The sequence below is a fragment of the Anneissia japonica genome, unplaced genomic scaffold (assembly GCF_011630105.1).
Source record: "Anneissia japonica isolate Jap-2015-1 unplaced genomic scaffold, ASM1163010v1 scaffold287806_len661372_cov189, whole genome shotgun sequence".
Lineage (NCBI taxonomy): Eukaryota > Metazoa > Echinodermata > Crinoidea > Comatulida > Comatulidae > Anneissia > Anneissia japonica.
The window spans coordinates 446,430-464,421 of NW_022743067.1; the positions used below are offsets into that span (position 1 = coordinate 446,430).

Here is a 17,992-nt window from a genome sequence, read left to right on the forward strand (position 1 = left end):
TTTATTTTGCCTCCAGTAACACAGGCCTGAAGCAAAGTTTTTACATTTATTGGAGGGGTACAGCATGGTGGAAAAGTTGCCCTGTTCACACACTATCACATTTTTTGTGGCAAATACATGTGATTTGCAATATATGGGCATAATGATCTCCTATTAAACATCTACTATTTTGTAGATTGTATATTTTGTCCCTCGAGTTGAAAAAAGAAAATGAAAACATGAAAATCCAAAGTCGTTGGAATAGTATATTTATTTTTAGTTTTTAAACCACGTATATAGAGTGTGACCCTTCCAACATTTCCTAAAAGGATGGCTGATATTCAGGGGCCCTCTTAAATAAATGAAATAATGTGATGCTTTTATCAGCGAAGTCTGTTTATGAGGCTTAGGACGTGGAGTTGTTTCTAGCCGTGAGAAAAAGTCTTGCTGTCACAGGAATAATTGAACCCAGACCCATGAGAAGGAGAGCATCTTAACCACAAACTACGGTATTCAGCTCCGTATAGTATTAGTAATCAGGCCCGTAGCGTGGGGGGGGGGTTTAAGGGGCTACGACGAACCGCCCAAAAACTGGAGAAGGCCCACATTCAAACACGAAAAATTAATATTCGTAGATATATTTACAATGTTCTCCAGAGTATCGGAGATAAGGGTCCACTTTCCCACTGAAACGAACCTCCCACAAATTAAGTCACGCTACGGGCCTGAGTAGGCATAATGCTCATATTCTTCCATGTTGGCCGGTTGCAAATAATCAGATTCGGATTCACAACTTAATAAATTAATATGAAAGAAAGCTGACAGATTTCCTTAGGGTTTTTTAGAGGTGAACATTTTTTAATTTCGTGACAAAATCCAACTCTATTCCAAAAATAAATTTTTATTAAATTATCATTGAAATATTTTTGTAGGCCCAATTGTCAATGATGACCTATGTATTGCCGTTGGTCATGAAATAAAGAATTAGATTATATTTTTAGTTCAGAATAAATCACAGTTTTCTACACGTTATGGAAAAATCCAGCTAATCGAGTTGTTTTTAAAGGAAATATTTAATTATGTTCAATTAGACAATGTCCTCCCCTTCCGAGGCTTCTTACGGCTGATCAGCCTGCTTATTGGCATGGTCATAATGTCCAGATGGTCGGCAAAGAGACTAAAGACGATGACAGTACACGTTATCACTTTTGCCAACGTTGGTGAAACTGCAATACACAAGACAATTCTACATTACTGAGCAACCGACAATGTGAACTACACAGCTTGATGCATGTAGATGTTCTAATCATGGAGGTATAAAACACCCAGGGCCACCGAGAGGAAGGTGGGGGGGGGGGTGGAAGGGAAAAGATCTCCGGGGCCCAAGCTTACCAGGGGACTAATAGATAGCATTTTTTTTCAATATATTTTTCAAAAATAATAATTACTATCATGGGCCCTCAATAATGGCATGAGTCTCCTAATATAGGGCCCCTCAAGATTGACAGCCCCCCTCCCAAAAAAAAAATTGTTTGTGCCTTTGGTGCAATCTTTTCGCGCTTCGTGCTCTTAACTGGGGGCCCACACCAACCCTTGCCCCTGTTATAGTTTCTCCTCTTGGCGGCCCTGAAAACACCTCCAAGTTCTGCTAAGTGGTGGCGGTTGGGGGGGGGGGTGTGGCTTGAATTACTCTGATTTTACTATAGACTTTATTACAAAACAAGCAAGAGATTACACTGTAAAATCACAGAAATGATTAAGTCTGGAAAAAAATCGCCAAAAAATGGAATTAAATAATATACAAACGACTTAACGACGCATAGTTTCGGAGGCCTACGAAGCACCTAGGTGCTGATGCGGTCCAAAAGACGAGTTTTTAGGTAAGGGTCGGAGTCTGGGGCGATGTTTTTTAGAATGTAGACCTAGAATCATCATTTTGATACCGTAGTTTTGGTGCAAAGTGAGGGGGTATTTTGGATTATTAAAGGAGTTTGCTCGTAACGGGGGTCTCGTAGGATCACCTGGTCACGGGCCTGCCATCGTGCACAGGCCTAATCAGATTCATGAAGCCATTATAATTAGTTCTATAACCAGAGTGGAGAAAGAAACATTGTACTTTCCATTAGATGCTTAATCCAGTGGTGTTTGTCGTGTATGTGAACACAGGTGTATCCTCGTGATAGAAATGCCGACATCAAGTGAAACGAAGCATCTAATACGGATTGAAAAACATTGTTCCACTATCTCGAAAAAACATCCGCTTGATAACGAGGCACGGGACTAAGAATAATTCCAGAGTAAATCTAGCAAATATGAATAAGATAACACAGACATAGCCAAATATCGTTGATAAAATAACCATAATAAGTATTTTATTATATTTCTTTTAAAATGTTGTTATTGTATTAATTCTGCAGATAAGTTATGAAAGAAATGTTCTTTCTAATATTAATGAAAATTGTGCTTGTGCATTTAAAGTATTAATTAAATTGTAACTTCATTTTTGTAATTTTGTTGGTTTTGAACGCACCATCAATTTGGCGAGTGCCATTGTAACGAAAGTGTATGTTCAATAAATTACTATATTATTAAGAATTTAGAGTTTTGAATACACTTAAAAGTAGGCCTACAATACCTCGTATCGTAGGTAATTTTTTATCCAGTCACACGCGATTCAACAATGGCTGCAATGGACGGTTTTTGTAGGCCTATGTGATTTTTACGCAATGAACATACTGTATACCCAAATGTACCGGGCCTCTATATGAAATTGTCCTTGGCATAATCTATGAAATCAAACAAAAAACCGCAAGATGAAAAACATAGCTTATCATTTTTAGGAGAATTTTTTTTTTTTTTTTTTTTTTTTTTTCAATCTCAGCAGAAGTAGGTTGGTTCGGTGTTATTATCCAATAAACGAATTTATGTTATTTCGTCGACTAGGCTTATTAATAAATCAGACAATGTAAACAAAAAAGGTGCGCGAACTTTGGTTGGCGCCCACTCGTGGACATAATAATATCATCATTTTGATACCGTAGTTTTGGTGCAAAGTGAGGGGGTATTTTGGATTATTAAAGGAGTTTGCTCGTAACGGGGGTCTCGTAGGATCACCTGGTCACGGGCCTGCCATCGTGCACAGGCCTAATCAGATTCATGAAGCCATTATAATTAGTTCTATAACCAGAGTGGAGAAAGAAACATTGTACTTTCCATTAGATGCTTAATCCAGCGGTGTTTGTTGTGTATCTGAACACAGGTGTATCCTCGTGATAGAAATGCCGACATCAAGTGAAACGAAGCATCTAATACGGATTGAAAAACATTGTTCCACTATCTCGAAAAAACATCCGCTGGATAACGAGGCACGGGACTAAGAATAATTCCAGAGTAAATCTAGCAAATATGAATAAGATAACACAGACATAGCCAAATATTGTTGATAAAATAACCATAATAAGTATCTTAAAGTAATTATATTTCTTTTAAAATTTTGTTATTGTATTAATTCTGCAGATAAGTTATGAAAGAAATGTTCTTTCTAATATTAATGAAAAATTGTACTTGTGCATTTAAAGTATTAATTAAAATGTAACTTCATTTTTGTAATTTTGTTGGTTTTGAACGCACCATTAATTTGGCGAGTGCCACTGTAACGAAAGTGTATGTTCAATAAATTACTATATTATTAAGAATTTACGGTAGAGTTTTGAATACACTTAAAAGTAGGCCTACAATACCTCGTATCGTAGGTAATTTTTTATCCAGTCACACGCGATTCAGCATTGGCTGCAATGGACGGTTTTTGTAGGCCTATGTGATTTTTACGCAATAAACAATACTGTATACCCAAATGTACCGGGCCTCTATATGAAATTGTCCTTGGCATAATCCATGAAATCAAACAAAAAACTGCAAGATGAAAAACATAGCTTATCATTTTTAGGAGAATTTTTTTTGCAATCAGCAGAAGTAGGTTGGTTCGGTGTTATTATCCAATAAACGAATTTATGTTATTTCGTCGACTAGGCTTATTAATAAATCAGACAATGTAAACAAAAAAGGTGCGCGAACTTTGGTTGGCGCCCACTCGTGGACATAATAATATAATAGTACCAAAAACTTCGAAACAGTTAAATGTCCTTGGTAGGTCTGAGGTATTTATATATTTATTGTACTAACAAAATGTTAGATTTTTTTTCCTCATTATTTCCTGGTATCCATTGGTAAAGGGGAACAAACCAATCGTCTGCTTTGCATGTTTTCTTCCTTCCCTTAATGTCTACTACATCTTAAGATTATTTCATTTCGTACCGACAATTACGTTAGGGCTACACTTTTTAAAACAATAAAACAAGCACATTTTTGTCTTCGAAAATACGAGGTTTAGCATGCCCGGGCATATGCCCCAAGGCATTTCATAACATGCATGCCCATGCAACTGCTAAAACTTAGGAATTGCGATATATTTATTGTAAACCCTCTCTGGTCTTTCTATCATAAAATTGTAAACTCTATTTAAACATAAAAGAGTAGAGGGCGCTTTAAATTAAAAACTTTGCCAGTCCATCCTATTTGAAAAAAAAATGTTATAAATATTAACGAATATATTTGACATCATAAAAGTCCCTCGCATACTGCATTAAACAATTATATCCTGGAGTAGAGGGCGCTTTAAATTAGAAACTTTGTTAGTCCATCCTCTTAAAAAAAAAATGTTATAAATATTAACGAATATATTTGACGTCATAAAAGTCCCTCGCATACTGCATTAAATAGTTATATCCTGGAAAACAACGTTTACAGAAAATGGAAGTTAAGTTTATACCCACTGCTTTACACCAACAACAAAAGCAAAGGACACCACAAATTTGAGATCATATTAGGCCTAGATCCAAAAAAGTTACAATCATCTGATAACAAAACAAATATAAGTAGAATGGATGCAATGTATGTAAAATGTAAGGTACTTTGGGCCTCTAAAATTGAAGAAGGCAAGAGTTGAGTTGATATGGGTCGTCATTATTTTGATACCGTTTTAATATGAAATTTTTCACAATCGACTACAACATTCTCAGTCTTTCACAATGGGAGCTCAAATAATTCACAAAAATAGTTTATGCGCAGGATGAGCAAGAAAGAACATCCACACACGACAAGCACACATATTCACTGCAACAGGAGTTACAGTATCTCTAAGTCTCTTATTATAATATTACAAAACAGGACTCCTTTTTGTAACTTAAGCCCTACTCAGATAATCAAATTTTATTTGACAAAAACATGTGACATACCTAAATATGGCCATAATGACTATATATGGGCATACAACAGTTTTTTGTTGTCAAAAATGATAACAATCCAGGCCTGAGCTATGAACAAGTTCCTTAAAAAAATCCCGGTTTTGTTATAAATGTATACAGGTTTAAGTGGTAGAAATAATGCAGTGAGATATTATGACTAAAAATATCACCTAAAAAGTATGACAAATTTATATCATATCATGAATCATGTGCGACACAGGCATGTCACACAAATGTATCCAACACTGCCAGGCTATCAAAGATAGCATAGCAACTATTGGATCTGTACCAAGAAGCTAATTTTATCATTTATATTGCCTTTTCTTGAATATGCTAATATTGACAGCAAGACCTGTCTCTTATACACATCTAGATGTGTATAAGAGACAGAAGAAATGTTCTTTTGATATACCGATAAATTATATAAATTTGATGTGTGGACATATATAAATATTGTAAAATAAATATATGTATATATACATTGCACCATAAAGTCATTTCTTTAAAGTACTGAAATGAAACCTATATGTACATATATATTTTTCAATATGGTTGAAATTTATGTCCAAAGTATCTACACAGTTACTTTCAAGGACATTGATTAGGCTAAATTGATATACAGTACCTATAAATTATATAAATTAGATGTGTTGATATAATATATAGATATTGTAAAATAAATATATTTAATATACATTGCACCATAGAGCCATTTTATTAAAAGTATTGAAATGAAACTTATATGTATTTTATATTTATATTTTTGAATTGTATATTTGATAATATCCAAAGTATCTACACATAATGTTTCCCTTGTCATTGATTACAGAATCAATTACACACAATGTGCAACTTCCATATACTCTGGGAAGTATCTCTATTCTGGTGAATAATTCTGCACCAGTTTAAAAGTTCATTTCACTTAAACCCTCACTCAAAAAAAAAAAAAAAAAAAAAGTCAATGTTATTTGTTTTTTATACACTTGAGCACATAGAGACCTCTGTAATATCTATTATTATTATTATAAGAACTCCTTCACATTCTAGCAGGTACCCATTTATACTCTTTGTTGAAGAGAGGCAAAAAGTGTCTTGCCCAAGCAAAACACTATTGCCTTGAACAAAGGTAAACAAGATCAGACTTGAGCCTACAATCTTTAAATTAAAAGTAAAGAACCATGTGCCGCAGTTAGGCAAACAAAATTATGGTTCTTCTGCTCTATTTCACTAACTTTCTTTGGCCACTACATCATTTATTGACAGCAATGAATATCTGTTTCACTAGGCCTGGCCAGGCCTGATCTGGCATCGAACAGGGCTATGTAGAGTATGTGAACAGAGGTAGTGAAAAAAAGTGGAGTTTTTTCCTTGAAAATAACCCAAATTTCTTTTATATTTGGTCTTAGAAAGTAGGTACAGAACTGACTAAGTATCACATTAACATGTGTGACTGTCACTTTACCACATATCACTATATTTCTAACATTGTTACTGTCAAAATCGTCTGATGACCGATACTCCAGCATCGCAGCGCTGCATGTCCATATTAAACTGCAAAGTTTCCCAAACGTCTTTTACCGGGTCGTACCATTCTACGGTATTTAATAGTTTTGAGCCATCATATCTTTTGAGAGAAAAAAAAAATTGCATCCTTTTTAGAGAAGAATTATAGATGGCGCTATTTCAGGGAACTTTATGCTCAGCATGTCTTTATACTCGTATACTACAGAATGTACCTATCTAATTTGATCTACCTTGATGCCCAGAATTAGAAAGTAAGAATCTATTCTGGTTATTGTACCAGTCAAATTGTTTTTGTAACACTGTACCACTAATACCAATTCACACAGACAAAATGTTACACAGATTGTTAGGGAATGTGTAACATGGCATCCATGAGAATGAGCACTGTATCAACATTCATAAGAAAAACAGAATGACAAGAACTGTAACACTCCTGAGAAATTCAACATAAATTGTGTGCTTCTCACAGAGTGCAACTTAGCTTTCACTGTGGCATAGCTCGTACATATGCTTATACCCATTTCACACTGATACTATTTTGCAAATATTAACAACTTATAACAAGTTGTAACCAGGTTTGGATGAGTGTGAAAGCAAATCCTTGTAAAATTTTCCTAGATTTCACAGGGGTCCCCTGAGTTATCTCGGAACAAAAACAGACCATCGCGAGGCCTGTTTTTTTCCTGAAATCTTCCGAGTTGTTGTTGCGCATGCGTCATGTCCATATTTTGACCTTTTCGTGGGTTGTGTTTTTTTTGTTGTTTAGTTCGAACGAATGGCGGCAGCGATGGAAAACGTATCAACATTACTACCATTTGTTAATAGGCCTAGACCTAAAATCAAAAGAAATCTCGCTAAATTTCACATGTCTGATGTAGAAACAATCAGGAGGCTTCGTTAAACACGCCGACAGCGAATCATTATGATGCTTGTCGCACTGATTGCCTCTAACAACAATGGTGAGCTACCGGCCGACGGCCTGACTGCGCCTAGCTAGCCTAGGCCTATCTTTCTCTCCAGCTCGACTACAGCAAGCAAGCTAGAAGTTGAATTCGGTTTACTCTCCGAAGGCTAAGGACCATGGAATAATTATAATCTTGTTAATTCGGTACCAGGCCTAGTTTAGTACAGTAGTTGATATGTAATTCAGACAACCTACAACTAGCCTAGGCCTACTACTACTAGTACTACCCTAGGCCAGTCATTATTCTTCTGAGTTTTCCCGAGATTTCTCATGGTTTGAAAGTGCATGTGTGAAACGAACCAAAAATCTTAGAATATCAAACTTGTTACAACTTGTTAATAATTGTTAAAAGTTGTAATATTTTCTGCTAGTGTGAAATGGGTATTACTGACTGTGCATCTGTTCCAACTTTACAAAGGTTTGAATTCACTAGTGTGAAAACAACATTGTTAACGGTTAGGAATTTGGAAGACTGTGTAATATTTAAGCTTGTGTCTCCTGTAATGTGAACGGTATTTGATAACAACATAAGGTTCGGACAGCTTCGTTATGAATTATGAGCGAGATTAAAACCGAAAGGTCCACTGATTAATCTCAGATAAGAAAGTATAATACATACTCCAAGTATTGAAATACACGCCATCATGTTGGGATTCAATATTTCGACATTAATTATGTCATCATCAGGAATTGTCGTCCAATTTCATTCATTGCTTTTTTGATCTGGTCAAACTCTAAAGCCCTGATCAAACTATCAAATTTTATTTGACAAAAACATGCCTAAATATGGTCATGATGATCTCGCATCATGGCCATATATAGGCATATCATGCCTATATGTGGGCATACAACAGCTTTTTGTCAAAGAAACTTTGATAGTCTGGACAAGGCTTAAAGCTTTGTCCACACTCAATTTTTCTTTGACGAAAAAATGTTGTATGCCCATATATAGTCATGATGTGCCTATATATGTTCATGATGTGATGTCATCATGACCATATTTAGGCATGTCACATGTTTTTGTCAAATAACATTTGATAGTCTGGACAGGGCCTTAACAGAACAACCAACGCGATTATTGAGACTACTTTGTGTATGCCTATGTGTACAAGTTACTCCAGCTGAAAACATGTAAAGAAACTTCTCTGTGGTATATGACAAAATGTAAAAAGAACAAAACTTTTTTTAGCAACATATAAATGCTCAACTGACTTACCCTGATACTGCATATAGCTTCCCCTTCAGTGTGACAGATCCAACGTAGCATCGGGGCAGTGACATGTTTGCTACTGGTCTCCAAGTGTTTGTTCTTGGGTTGTAGCACTCAACTGAAGACAAATGACCATTGCCATCATAACCACCAATAACATAGATCATGTCATTGAGGACAGATACTCCAGCACCTAACAAATAAAACATTAAAAAAACACCACAAACATGAGGAATGATGAGCTTGAGAAATAAATAATAATAATAAATACAATTTTGTATAGCACTTTAAAGTAATGCTCAAGGGGCTTGAGAGGATAAATAGCAGAAAAAGAAAAATTTGGAAAACCAAGCCAGTAAATAACCTATAAGGTAACTAGAAGAGGAGGAACCAGTATTACCACTTTGTTTACCACCACTTTGAAGCCCAGATAAAATGCAAAAAGTAATGTAGGACAGGAGTAGGGAGTCTTTCGGTGTGAATCACACCAAAAAAAACCTACTAAGTCTGAAGAATTGTTTCCAGTGGGGAACTTCTGGTGGTGAATTGGGCAGTACACTGAGAGACAATCTCCTACTCTTTTCCGAAGAGTGTACTGCATTCTTTAACATGCACATAGCAGGCCATATTGCACCATGGAAGTACTATAATTTATTACCTCCATGATTGCACACAGGACCAACGACTTAAAACGTCTAATCTGAAAGACGGTGTGCCATCGTACTAGTTATACAATATTTATAATGGAAGTATTGTAGTGTAATACCTGATCTTGGGACAAGCATAGGTGCGATTCTGTGCCACTGACCGGCAGCAGGGTCAAATTGTTCTACAGACTTCAGAATCCGAAAACCATCATAACCACCTGAAATGGGACAAACACAGATTTATGTTCAAGATGTAAGGTTCAAATAAACATTATTTTTATTGGAAAAATGATTAGTTATAGTTAACAATCAAAATATAATGATTCATTTTTAAAAATAAAAAAGTCGAAATCTTTTGATTTACCGATGCAATACATCACACCCCCAGCTGATACGAGACCTGCTCCTTCTCGGCCGTTCTCCATTTCTTTCAGAACATTCCATCGATCTATATGGGGGTCATATTTTTCGAGTGAAGAATGCCTCATGGAGCCATCAAATCCACCAGCCACATAAATAGCATCTACATATAAAAGAGTTTTTTTTCATGCATTAGAATAAAGTACAGTAGCTGTTTCATGTATGTATGTATGAAAGGTTTCATATACAATGTATAGACATACATACAGCAAATACTTTAAATATAATGACTATATTTATATACATATATAACTAAAAGTATGCATATAAATTAAATAAATTGATAAAAAATATATAAAAGCTACATATCTTTAAAAGGACAATAAGCGTAAGCAGCTTAGCTCAGCCGGCTAAACTGGTGGAAGCCACTGTGTGTGTGCTGAACTGTGGAGATCTTGCATTCAATTCTCAATGCTGCTCTACTATTACAGCTGGAGGGCTGATATGCAAGTTACAACCGCGCACCGTCTTTCGGATGAGATGTTTAAGCTGTTGGTCTCATGTGCATTATGGCCTATGTGCATTTTAAAGAACGCAGAACACTCTTTGGAAAAGTGTAGGGGATTGTATCCTGGTGTACTGCCCAATCACCACCAGAAGGACATCCCCACGGGAAATAAGTCTTCTTCAGACTTTTGTGGGTTATCATTGGCGTTTACGAATAAACACATCCATCCATTGAATCAACAAGAGAGGGATTGGATTGGATTGGATCTATTCGGTGTAAACACCAGGGACAGCCCACGAAAGTCTAGAAGAAGACTTATTTCCACTGGGGTCCTAACTAACAATATAACCAAAAAAGCATCCTCGTACAACTCTAAATAATGGAGGAGGAGCCAAACAACAAATCTTACCTCCAATAACAGTAACTCCTGCTAGTCCACGTCTTGTATTCATTGGTGAGAGTCTCGTCCATTTAGCCTTTTCTTCTTTACAACAATCTAAACATTCAACAAGATTTAACCGTGCCGTTCCATCGTAGCCTCCTATTACATACAACCGATCCTTCAGGGAAGCAGCAGCAACATACCTTCTTCTTTTATTTAATGCCTATTGATGGGAGATAAAAAAGAATATTAGTAAATTTGGTAATTATTGTGAATCTGTAGGACTATATACAAAAAACATTTGGCAATTTATCTTTAAACATCAATACAATATGCACCAATAAATACATGAAGACAATAATCATAATAAATAAATGAGCTCTGCAAACAAAATTACATTTTTTTAAACAAGAAACTATCGCATGCCTATATATAGTCATGATGTGCCTATATATGGCCACGGTGAGATGTCATCATGACCATATTTAGGCACATCACATGTTTTTATCAAATAGAATTTGATAGTCTGGATACTGCTTAACATACAGGAAGAAATGTCCAGGCATCTGTTTTAGGGTTATACTCCTCAACTGTTGAAAGGGGCATTTGCTCACTCCCAAACCCTCCTATAACCACTAGTCTTTCATCTGCCCCTGAAAAATGGAAGAAAATGTTGCACTAGAACAAGTTGAGTTAACAGTCTTGTGTGTAAACAAAAGATTTTGAAAAAATTACAACATTTTCTAAGCTGTTAATGTTCTCTGTCAAGTTTTTAGTCAATAAACAATGGCCAAGTGTAAAAGTGTAAACTTTTCATTTCTGCCACTTCCATTTTTTGATGTGGCATCAATTTTGTTCATATTTTTTTACCTTAAAGCTGACATCACTACCTTAGAGGCAGGCGCCTCAGCTAATTCCACTGCTGTGCAATGGGCTTAAATCATACTTTCATCCCCTGATTGGAAATGCGGAATTTCTGCTATGAGAAAAAAAGTCTTTTTTCTTTGTGGGCATGATTCATTCAGTTATACTTATTAACTTTGGCTTCATTATCAGAAACTCAAGCAGAAGAAAATTATGTTTAACCTGTTCTTGGCTTGGTGCGAACACTATCCATTTGGCCACGGCATTCTGGTCGAAGATGAAATCTTTTTGCTTCATCAATCAAATCTCTACATTCATGATTTCGTTTAATTAAAGGCTGCAAAATATAAAAAGAAAATTTCAATTAATAAACACATATTCAGAACAACATCTCAGTTGGTTATTAAATAGTGTGTTGTACTGTTATGCTGTACAGTAGCAAACCATCTTTCAGCAAGTTTTAAGCTGTTTGTCCCATATACAACAATGTTCCTTTTGTATGTTAAAGATTCTGGAACATTCTATGGCAAACAGTAGGTGATTGTTTCCCGGTCTTCAGTCCTGCCCAGTGTACTACCTGGAGTGATACTACACTGCAAATATTGTGGATCCCTTGGTGCCCAGCCTGAATCAACTAGTTATAAGAACAATGATATAGTTAAGATTACTTTATTTACAGTGTAATGTGTTGATCTTCAGATTTAAATAAATTTTTCCTCATATATTTGAGAATTTGAGATTTCGATACTTTTATGTATGTAAAATTTTATGTCATATCCTGTTATGGGCGATGGTCGACGTTGGATTTCGTTGAAATAAAATAAATAAAATAAAAGGAACTTTCTTAAGCCGGGCATGATGAGATTCTATGGCAAGTGCAACACCACGACGCGCATCGGATCATTTGTAATGACAACACGTTCAGACAGCAACCAACAATCAGCCGACACCGTCACATCGTCTAACGCTCAAAGGGAGCGTAGTTGGATTCGTCGTACAAGAAAACAGACCTTAGACTGCAAATGACAATCATGAATAAAATGGTAATAATGATAATGATATTGAAGTATTATTTTAAAGAAACGTTTCATTTTAAATAATTTCACCTCATTATCAATTGTGTCAGTCAAATACTTCGGTGAAAGTAATGGCAGGCGAACATGACTCAGCAGTCTGGGTAAACTGTCCATGCGGCTCTCTTTCTCGTGCCTGGTCCAGGACATCAGAGCCTCGAACATCATTTCTTCTGAGCCTAGCTGTTGATTCAAATGGGACGGATCCATTATTACTAAAGTCATATAAATTATTCAAAATTTTACTTATTTTGAACATTTTTCATTTATAACTGTTACTATAAAGTGGTTTTATAATATTATAGATTTTAATGTATAAATCAAAAATAATGTATAATGCAAAATTCTCCAATCAGGTATAATCCCACCCAATAACTTCTACAGAAGGCATAGACCTAGCTTCACTTGTTTTAAGCTCCTGTCACACTGTAGCAAATAGAGCCAATGTATGCTGACGTTTATCAAAATTTTGGTTTACGTTCATGTAAGTTAACATTCTTTCGGGCCACATTTTGACATACGTTGTATTCTTTAGCTGTTCGTAGGGGTTCGCAGAGATGCGAGTGACATTAGCTGGACATTTGTTGTGTACGCTTAACATTCGTTAGGCAGACGCTATGAACGTGTTGTCATTCGTTAATATGGACACTAGTTGTACAATCAGCATTCGTTCCTCATCCGTTGGGCGTTCGTCTTATATGCCAGGATGGTTGTTTTTTGCCAAGAAATTTGAGCGTATCTGGAATTCGACAAATTTTGAGAAAAAATCAGTATGTCGGCATAGTTAACTCTATTTGCCACTATGTGACGGCCATTAGCTTTGATATTCATACTGCCGGGTTGTTCTCTGCATTTTGGTCCTACTAGGGTATAAGCCCTTTTTCAAATAGGCTTAATTTTGTGTTCAAAATACAGTACATGAGAAATTATTATATTAATATTCTAATATGGGATAAAATATAGGAACAACTATAAACTCTTTTATTATATTTGGAATGTGTAATTTCACCCTGGCTGTTAATGTAACGACTGTTGGTATAAAATAGATTTATACATTTTAACAGGCTGTTGCATAACAAATACTGTGATGATACACACGATAAAAAAAGATAAATTCCTACATGGACATCATCACTCTTGACTAGTGCTTCGACCTCCTTCTCATCAAGAGCCAAGAACTCATCATTTTTAACCACAGCCTGAAAATGCCTGTGGCAGTAGTCGAGGGAAGCCTGGGTGAGATCCAGGCATGAGTGCATCTCTGCAAAGTGTTTGATTCCTAGGCAGTTTGTTGGGTCGAGCTGGTTTTCTAAGAAAGTGCAGCAGGACTTTTCAACACCTGCGAATATCAAGTTGACAAAAGTGGACAATATTGTATCTACCTTAGATGTTTGACGTTTTTGTATTCATAAGCCCCAGTAAACAACCAGCAGGCGTAATTTCCCGTTCCTTTCATTCCATTCTTCATATGACTCAACTTATCGAGTTTATCTGCCCAACCTTTGTTTTATTTACTTCTTTTTATATATATATATATATTTTTTTTTTTATTCAAACTTCTCATTTTGTACCACTTAATTTATTGTACTTATTTATTTACTGTATTTATTGTACTGACTAAAAAACTTTTTATAGCCTCAAATTATTAATGGTTTTTTTTTTCTTTTTTTAGATGGCCTGAGATTAAGTGTCTCCGAACCTATACAGGCCTCCATTCATTTATCAATAAAAAAACAAAATTATCTTTTTTCGCTTGTGAAATGTAAATAATTGATTGATAATGATGAATAAACAGTAACAGTAATATATACATTATTGTTGTTACTATTCTATCATTCATAATTATTATTGCTATAATAAATGTTAATAATTTATTAATGAAGAAGTAATGTAAAGATCTCCACAGTCCAGCACACATACAACCGCTACTAACTGTTTATCTTATATGCTGCTACCTAGTAACTGTGAGGTTTTCCATAAGTCAGTCAAACATTACCCCATTTTTGTCTTAAATTAAATTTAACAGACAATGTGTGTGAATAAAAAGTGCAGCTAAGTTGGAGCAACTCCATTTCAAATGAAGAATTTTCAGGGTCATGTTCATTGCCTAGTTCCATATAATAATAATTTATTTTAAAACTTCACATTTTTTTTTATCAGTGGCAACACTTTCAGATGAAGGTGCATCCAAATGATATTACAGAGTAAAAAAAAATGACAAGACATAATAATAATAATAAATATTATAAAATTTATGGTACATACCTTTGAGTTGTAAAAGACAAGCAGCTGGCAATACTTCTTGGACATTTTCAACAGTGATCTGAATACTTTCTGTATAAATGTACTCGATAAGAATCTTCATAGTCGATGACTTCAAACCCTGCAGTTCCACTTGCTGTCTGTGACTTTCAAACATCTAATAACCAACAAATCAATAATATTACACATAACTCTGTAACACCACCCGAAGCTCAAAGTATTTCTATATAACATAGAGTATGCTATAACTTAGCTTTTTGTTATGTTTAAATGCATAACCTGCTTTTTAAAAAATGGGATTTAAAAAAAAAAATTCCCACTAAAAAAATATACACAAACAGTACTGGTTGAAGACAACTTGATCTCCTGCTTCGAACAAGAGGCTACTTTTGGAATCTAAAGATGGGGGCTTCAATTTGAGATGGGCTTCCTCTTGAGATTAAGCCCATTGTGCTTCTATTCAAGGTTTTATGGTATGTTAATTATTTTAATTACACAATTTATAGTTAGACATGCCTAGAAAATGTATATAAGCTTAAGTTAACAATATAATATGTATGTGTAAATATTTTACTATAGGAACAAAAAGAAATTTGGAGTGACTGAAATTATTATCTGAAAAATAATAATAATAAATATGTCATTATTATCTTTACGTTTTTGTAATAATTTTGGGCACTAATCATCAGAGGTCAAGGTGCCAAGCCTATCGAATCAAGACCTTATTACCCTTTTGAACACACTGGAATGGTTGTAAGTGCAACTGATAATATAGCATTTTTTTCAAATAAAGTATATATATTATCAGTTGAACAGGAATAATAATAGTGTGTATGTTTAGCCTTAGAAAATTATATGGATAACAACATCTGTGTTTATTTTGTCAGAGCAGCTTAACATTAACATATGATTTCATATTAAAAAATTGTGAATATCATAGTTACCTCTCCTGTAAACATTGCACAGAAATAATCACTGCTAGCTGCCATGACAATCCGGTGTGCAGGAAACATTTGTTTCTCAACACAAAGCACAACATCACACAAAAGCTCCTGTTTCCTCAGTTCATTCATTGACATGAGCATGCCTTTGGAGTGGCTAGTTGTGCTGCTAGGCCTAGCCCTGATTCTCTTTGATCTTAATTGGGGAGATTCCATTTCAAATGAAGAAGCCTCAATGTGGTGTTCATTGCCTAGTTTCATATCATAAACTTTATGGCTCTAAAATGTTAAAAAAATACAGTAAAGAATGTACTATAGTTCAAAATGCATCAGCTGCAATATTCATTCATGCTTAAAATATATCAGTGTTTTTGTATGTCCATTTTTATTCAGGGGCAGTACAGACAAGAGATTGGCAGGGTTCATTACTGTCCCTTCCAATGTGTTGGTGGCTAGATAATATTTAATTAATAAAATGATTTTGTAATTAAATTATTTGTGCCTGTATATTATACTGCCATTTTGGCATTAATAATGAAGAATTGCTGACTAAATTTTGTTTCAGGACAGTCCATAAATGGTAGCTGAAAATCATATAAATTATACTCCAACACTTTTGGAGACCTTACGAGGTCGGCTTCAAAACACTTACTGTGCATTGCCAATGTGTCTCATTCCTTAAAAGTTACAGACGACTATAGTATAACCAGGGAGTTGTTATAACAACTCCTTGGTATAACATTCTGCCAAGTATTGGTCTATTTCTGCTAGGCTTTGTTAGAGAACTTGCTTGAATAGGTACACCACTTCGATTACTAGCTAGCCTACAGTAGGCCTAGTAGTAGTATTCTTAAACCGGGTGCGTCCAGGCCAATCGATGATCAGATACTGTAGGTCTAGTAGTAGGCTTAGCGTACAGGTCCTAGCCTAGAGTATATTACTATTCCTATCTAGCCTAGCAATCAAACCGTGTAATACAGTACATGCGTAAAGAAGTTTAACTTGGCTATATATTGTATGTATTATTGTTTTCTAAAATGAAACTTCACTTCTATTTTATGAGCGAAACAAACATGACCTCCCCCACTCAACCGATCTCCGATGCTCCCGATCCTTCCGTCTCTTTGCTGATCAGTCAAGCATGAAGTCGTAAACATTAGCGATTTTTAAATCCCGCCCTCTAGAAGAAAAACTTGGAACATGTGGTAATTTCACTGTTCCCTGATAATAAACGTACTGTTTGTGTTTTAGATATAATTGAAAAATAAATTGATGCTGTCGGCCATCAAAATATACGTTTAAATGAAGCTGTGAAAAACAATGTCCACATATCAAGCGCCCTGAGCATCTTATGTTAGATGGATATGACGCTATATAAAACTACACTATTATTATTACTATTAATGTTCAACAAGAAGAATATTTTGTAGTAATGGGCATTAAGATTGTTTAATCATGTGAAGTTATTTCATAATAATAAGCCATTTGTATTTTTTTTGTTGGTTAGGCAGTTTTGCTTTATTTTCATGTACAATTGTTATGTTTTGTCTCTTTTGTACTGTCATGTTGAATAATGAATAAATAAAATAATAATAAATAAATAAAACATGCTTTCCTAGCCAATAAAAATGAACATAATTATGCGTATAGGCCTACTTAAATTATGTCAGTTATTCTTGTGTAACAATTTCTGTAGTTACTATTAACTAGTTAAGGCCTACAAATCTATTAATAACTGTGTCTGATAAGTCATAGCCACGTTTTACATGACAAAAATCATTTTTTAAACATTCCATTGGATTTTGTTTCTAGCTATTTCTTTAAGTTCATAAAAATCAACAGTGTTTTCGAATTTAATCCCTCTTTCTTTTATATCAGAATTTAACTGTAGAGTGCACCCGCCAATTCGAGACCCCTCTAAATCCGGCGACACCCCTCTCATTATAGACTACTTTTCCAAAGACCCAAATAACAA

General features: G+C 35.0%; 1 protein-coding gene across 1 annotated transcript; it reads right to left on the minus strand.

Moving 5' to 3' along the window:
* Positions 1-5,686: 5,686 nt before the first annotated feature.
* Positions 5,687-17,129, minus strand: LOC117119356 (kelch-like protein 12). The gene is made up of 12 exons (XM_033264146.1): positions 17,057-17,129; positions 16,021-16,303; positions 15,080-15,233; positions 13,936-14,153; positions 12,848-12,997; positions 11,964-12,078; positions 11,424-11,530; positions 10,905-11,100; positions 9,992-10,150; positions 9,747-9,845; positions 8,987-9,173; positions 5,687-6,906 (listed from the first exon to the last, which is right to left on the minus strand). The coding sequence occupies exons 2-12, from the start codon at positions 16,276-16,278 to the stop codon at positions 6,777-6,779; spliced, it is 1,773 nt and encodes a 590-aa protein (XP_033120037.1). The 5' UTR covers positions 16,279-16,303; positions 17,057-17,129; the 3' UTR covers positions 5,687-6,776.
* Between the last annotated feature and the right edge of the window lie 863 nt (positions 17,130-17,992).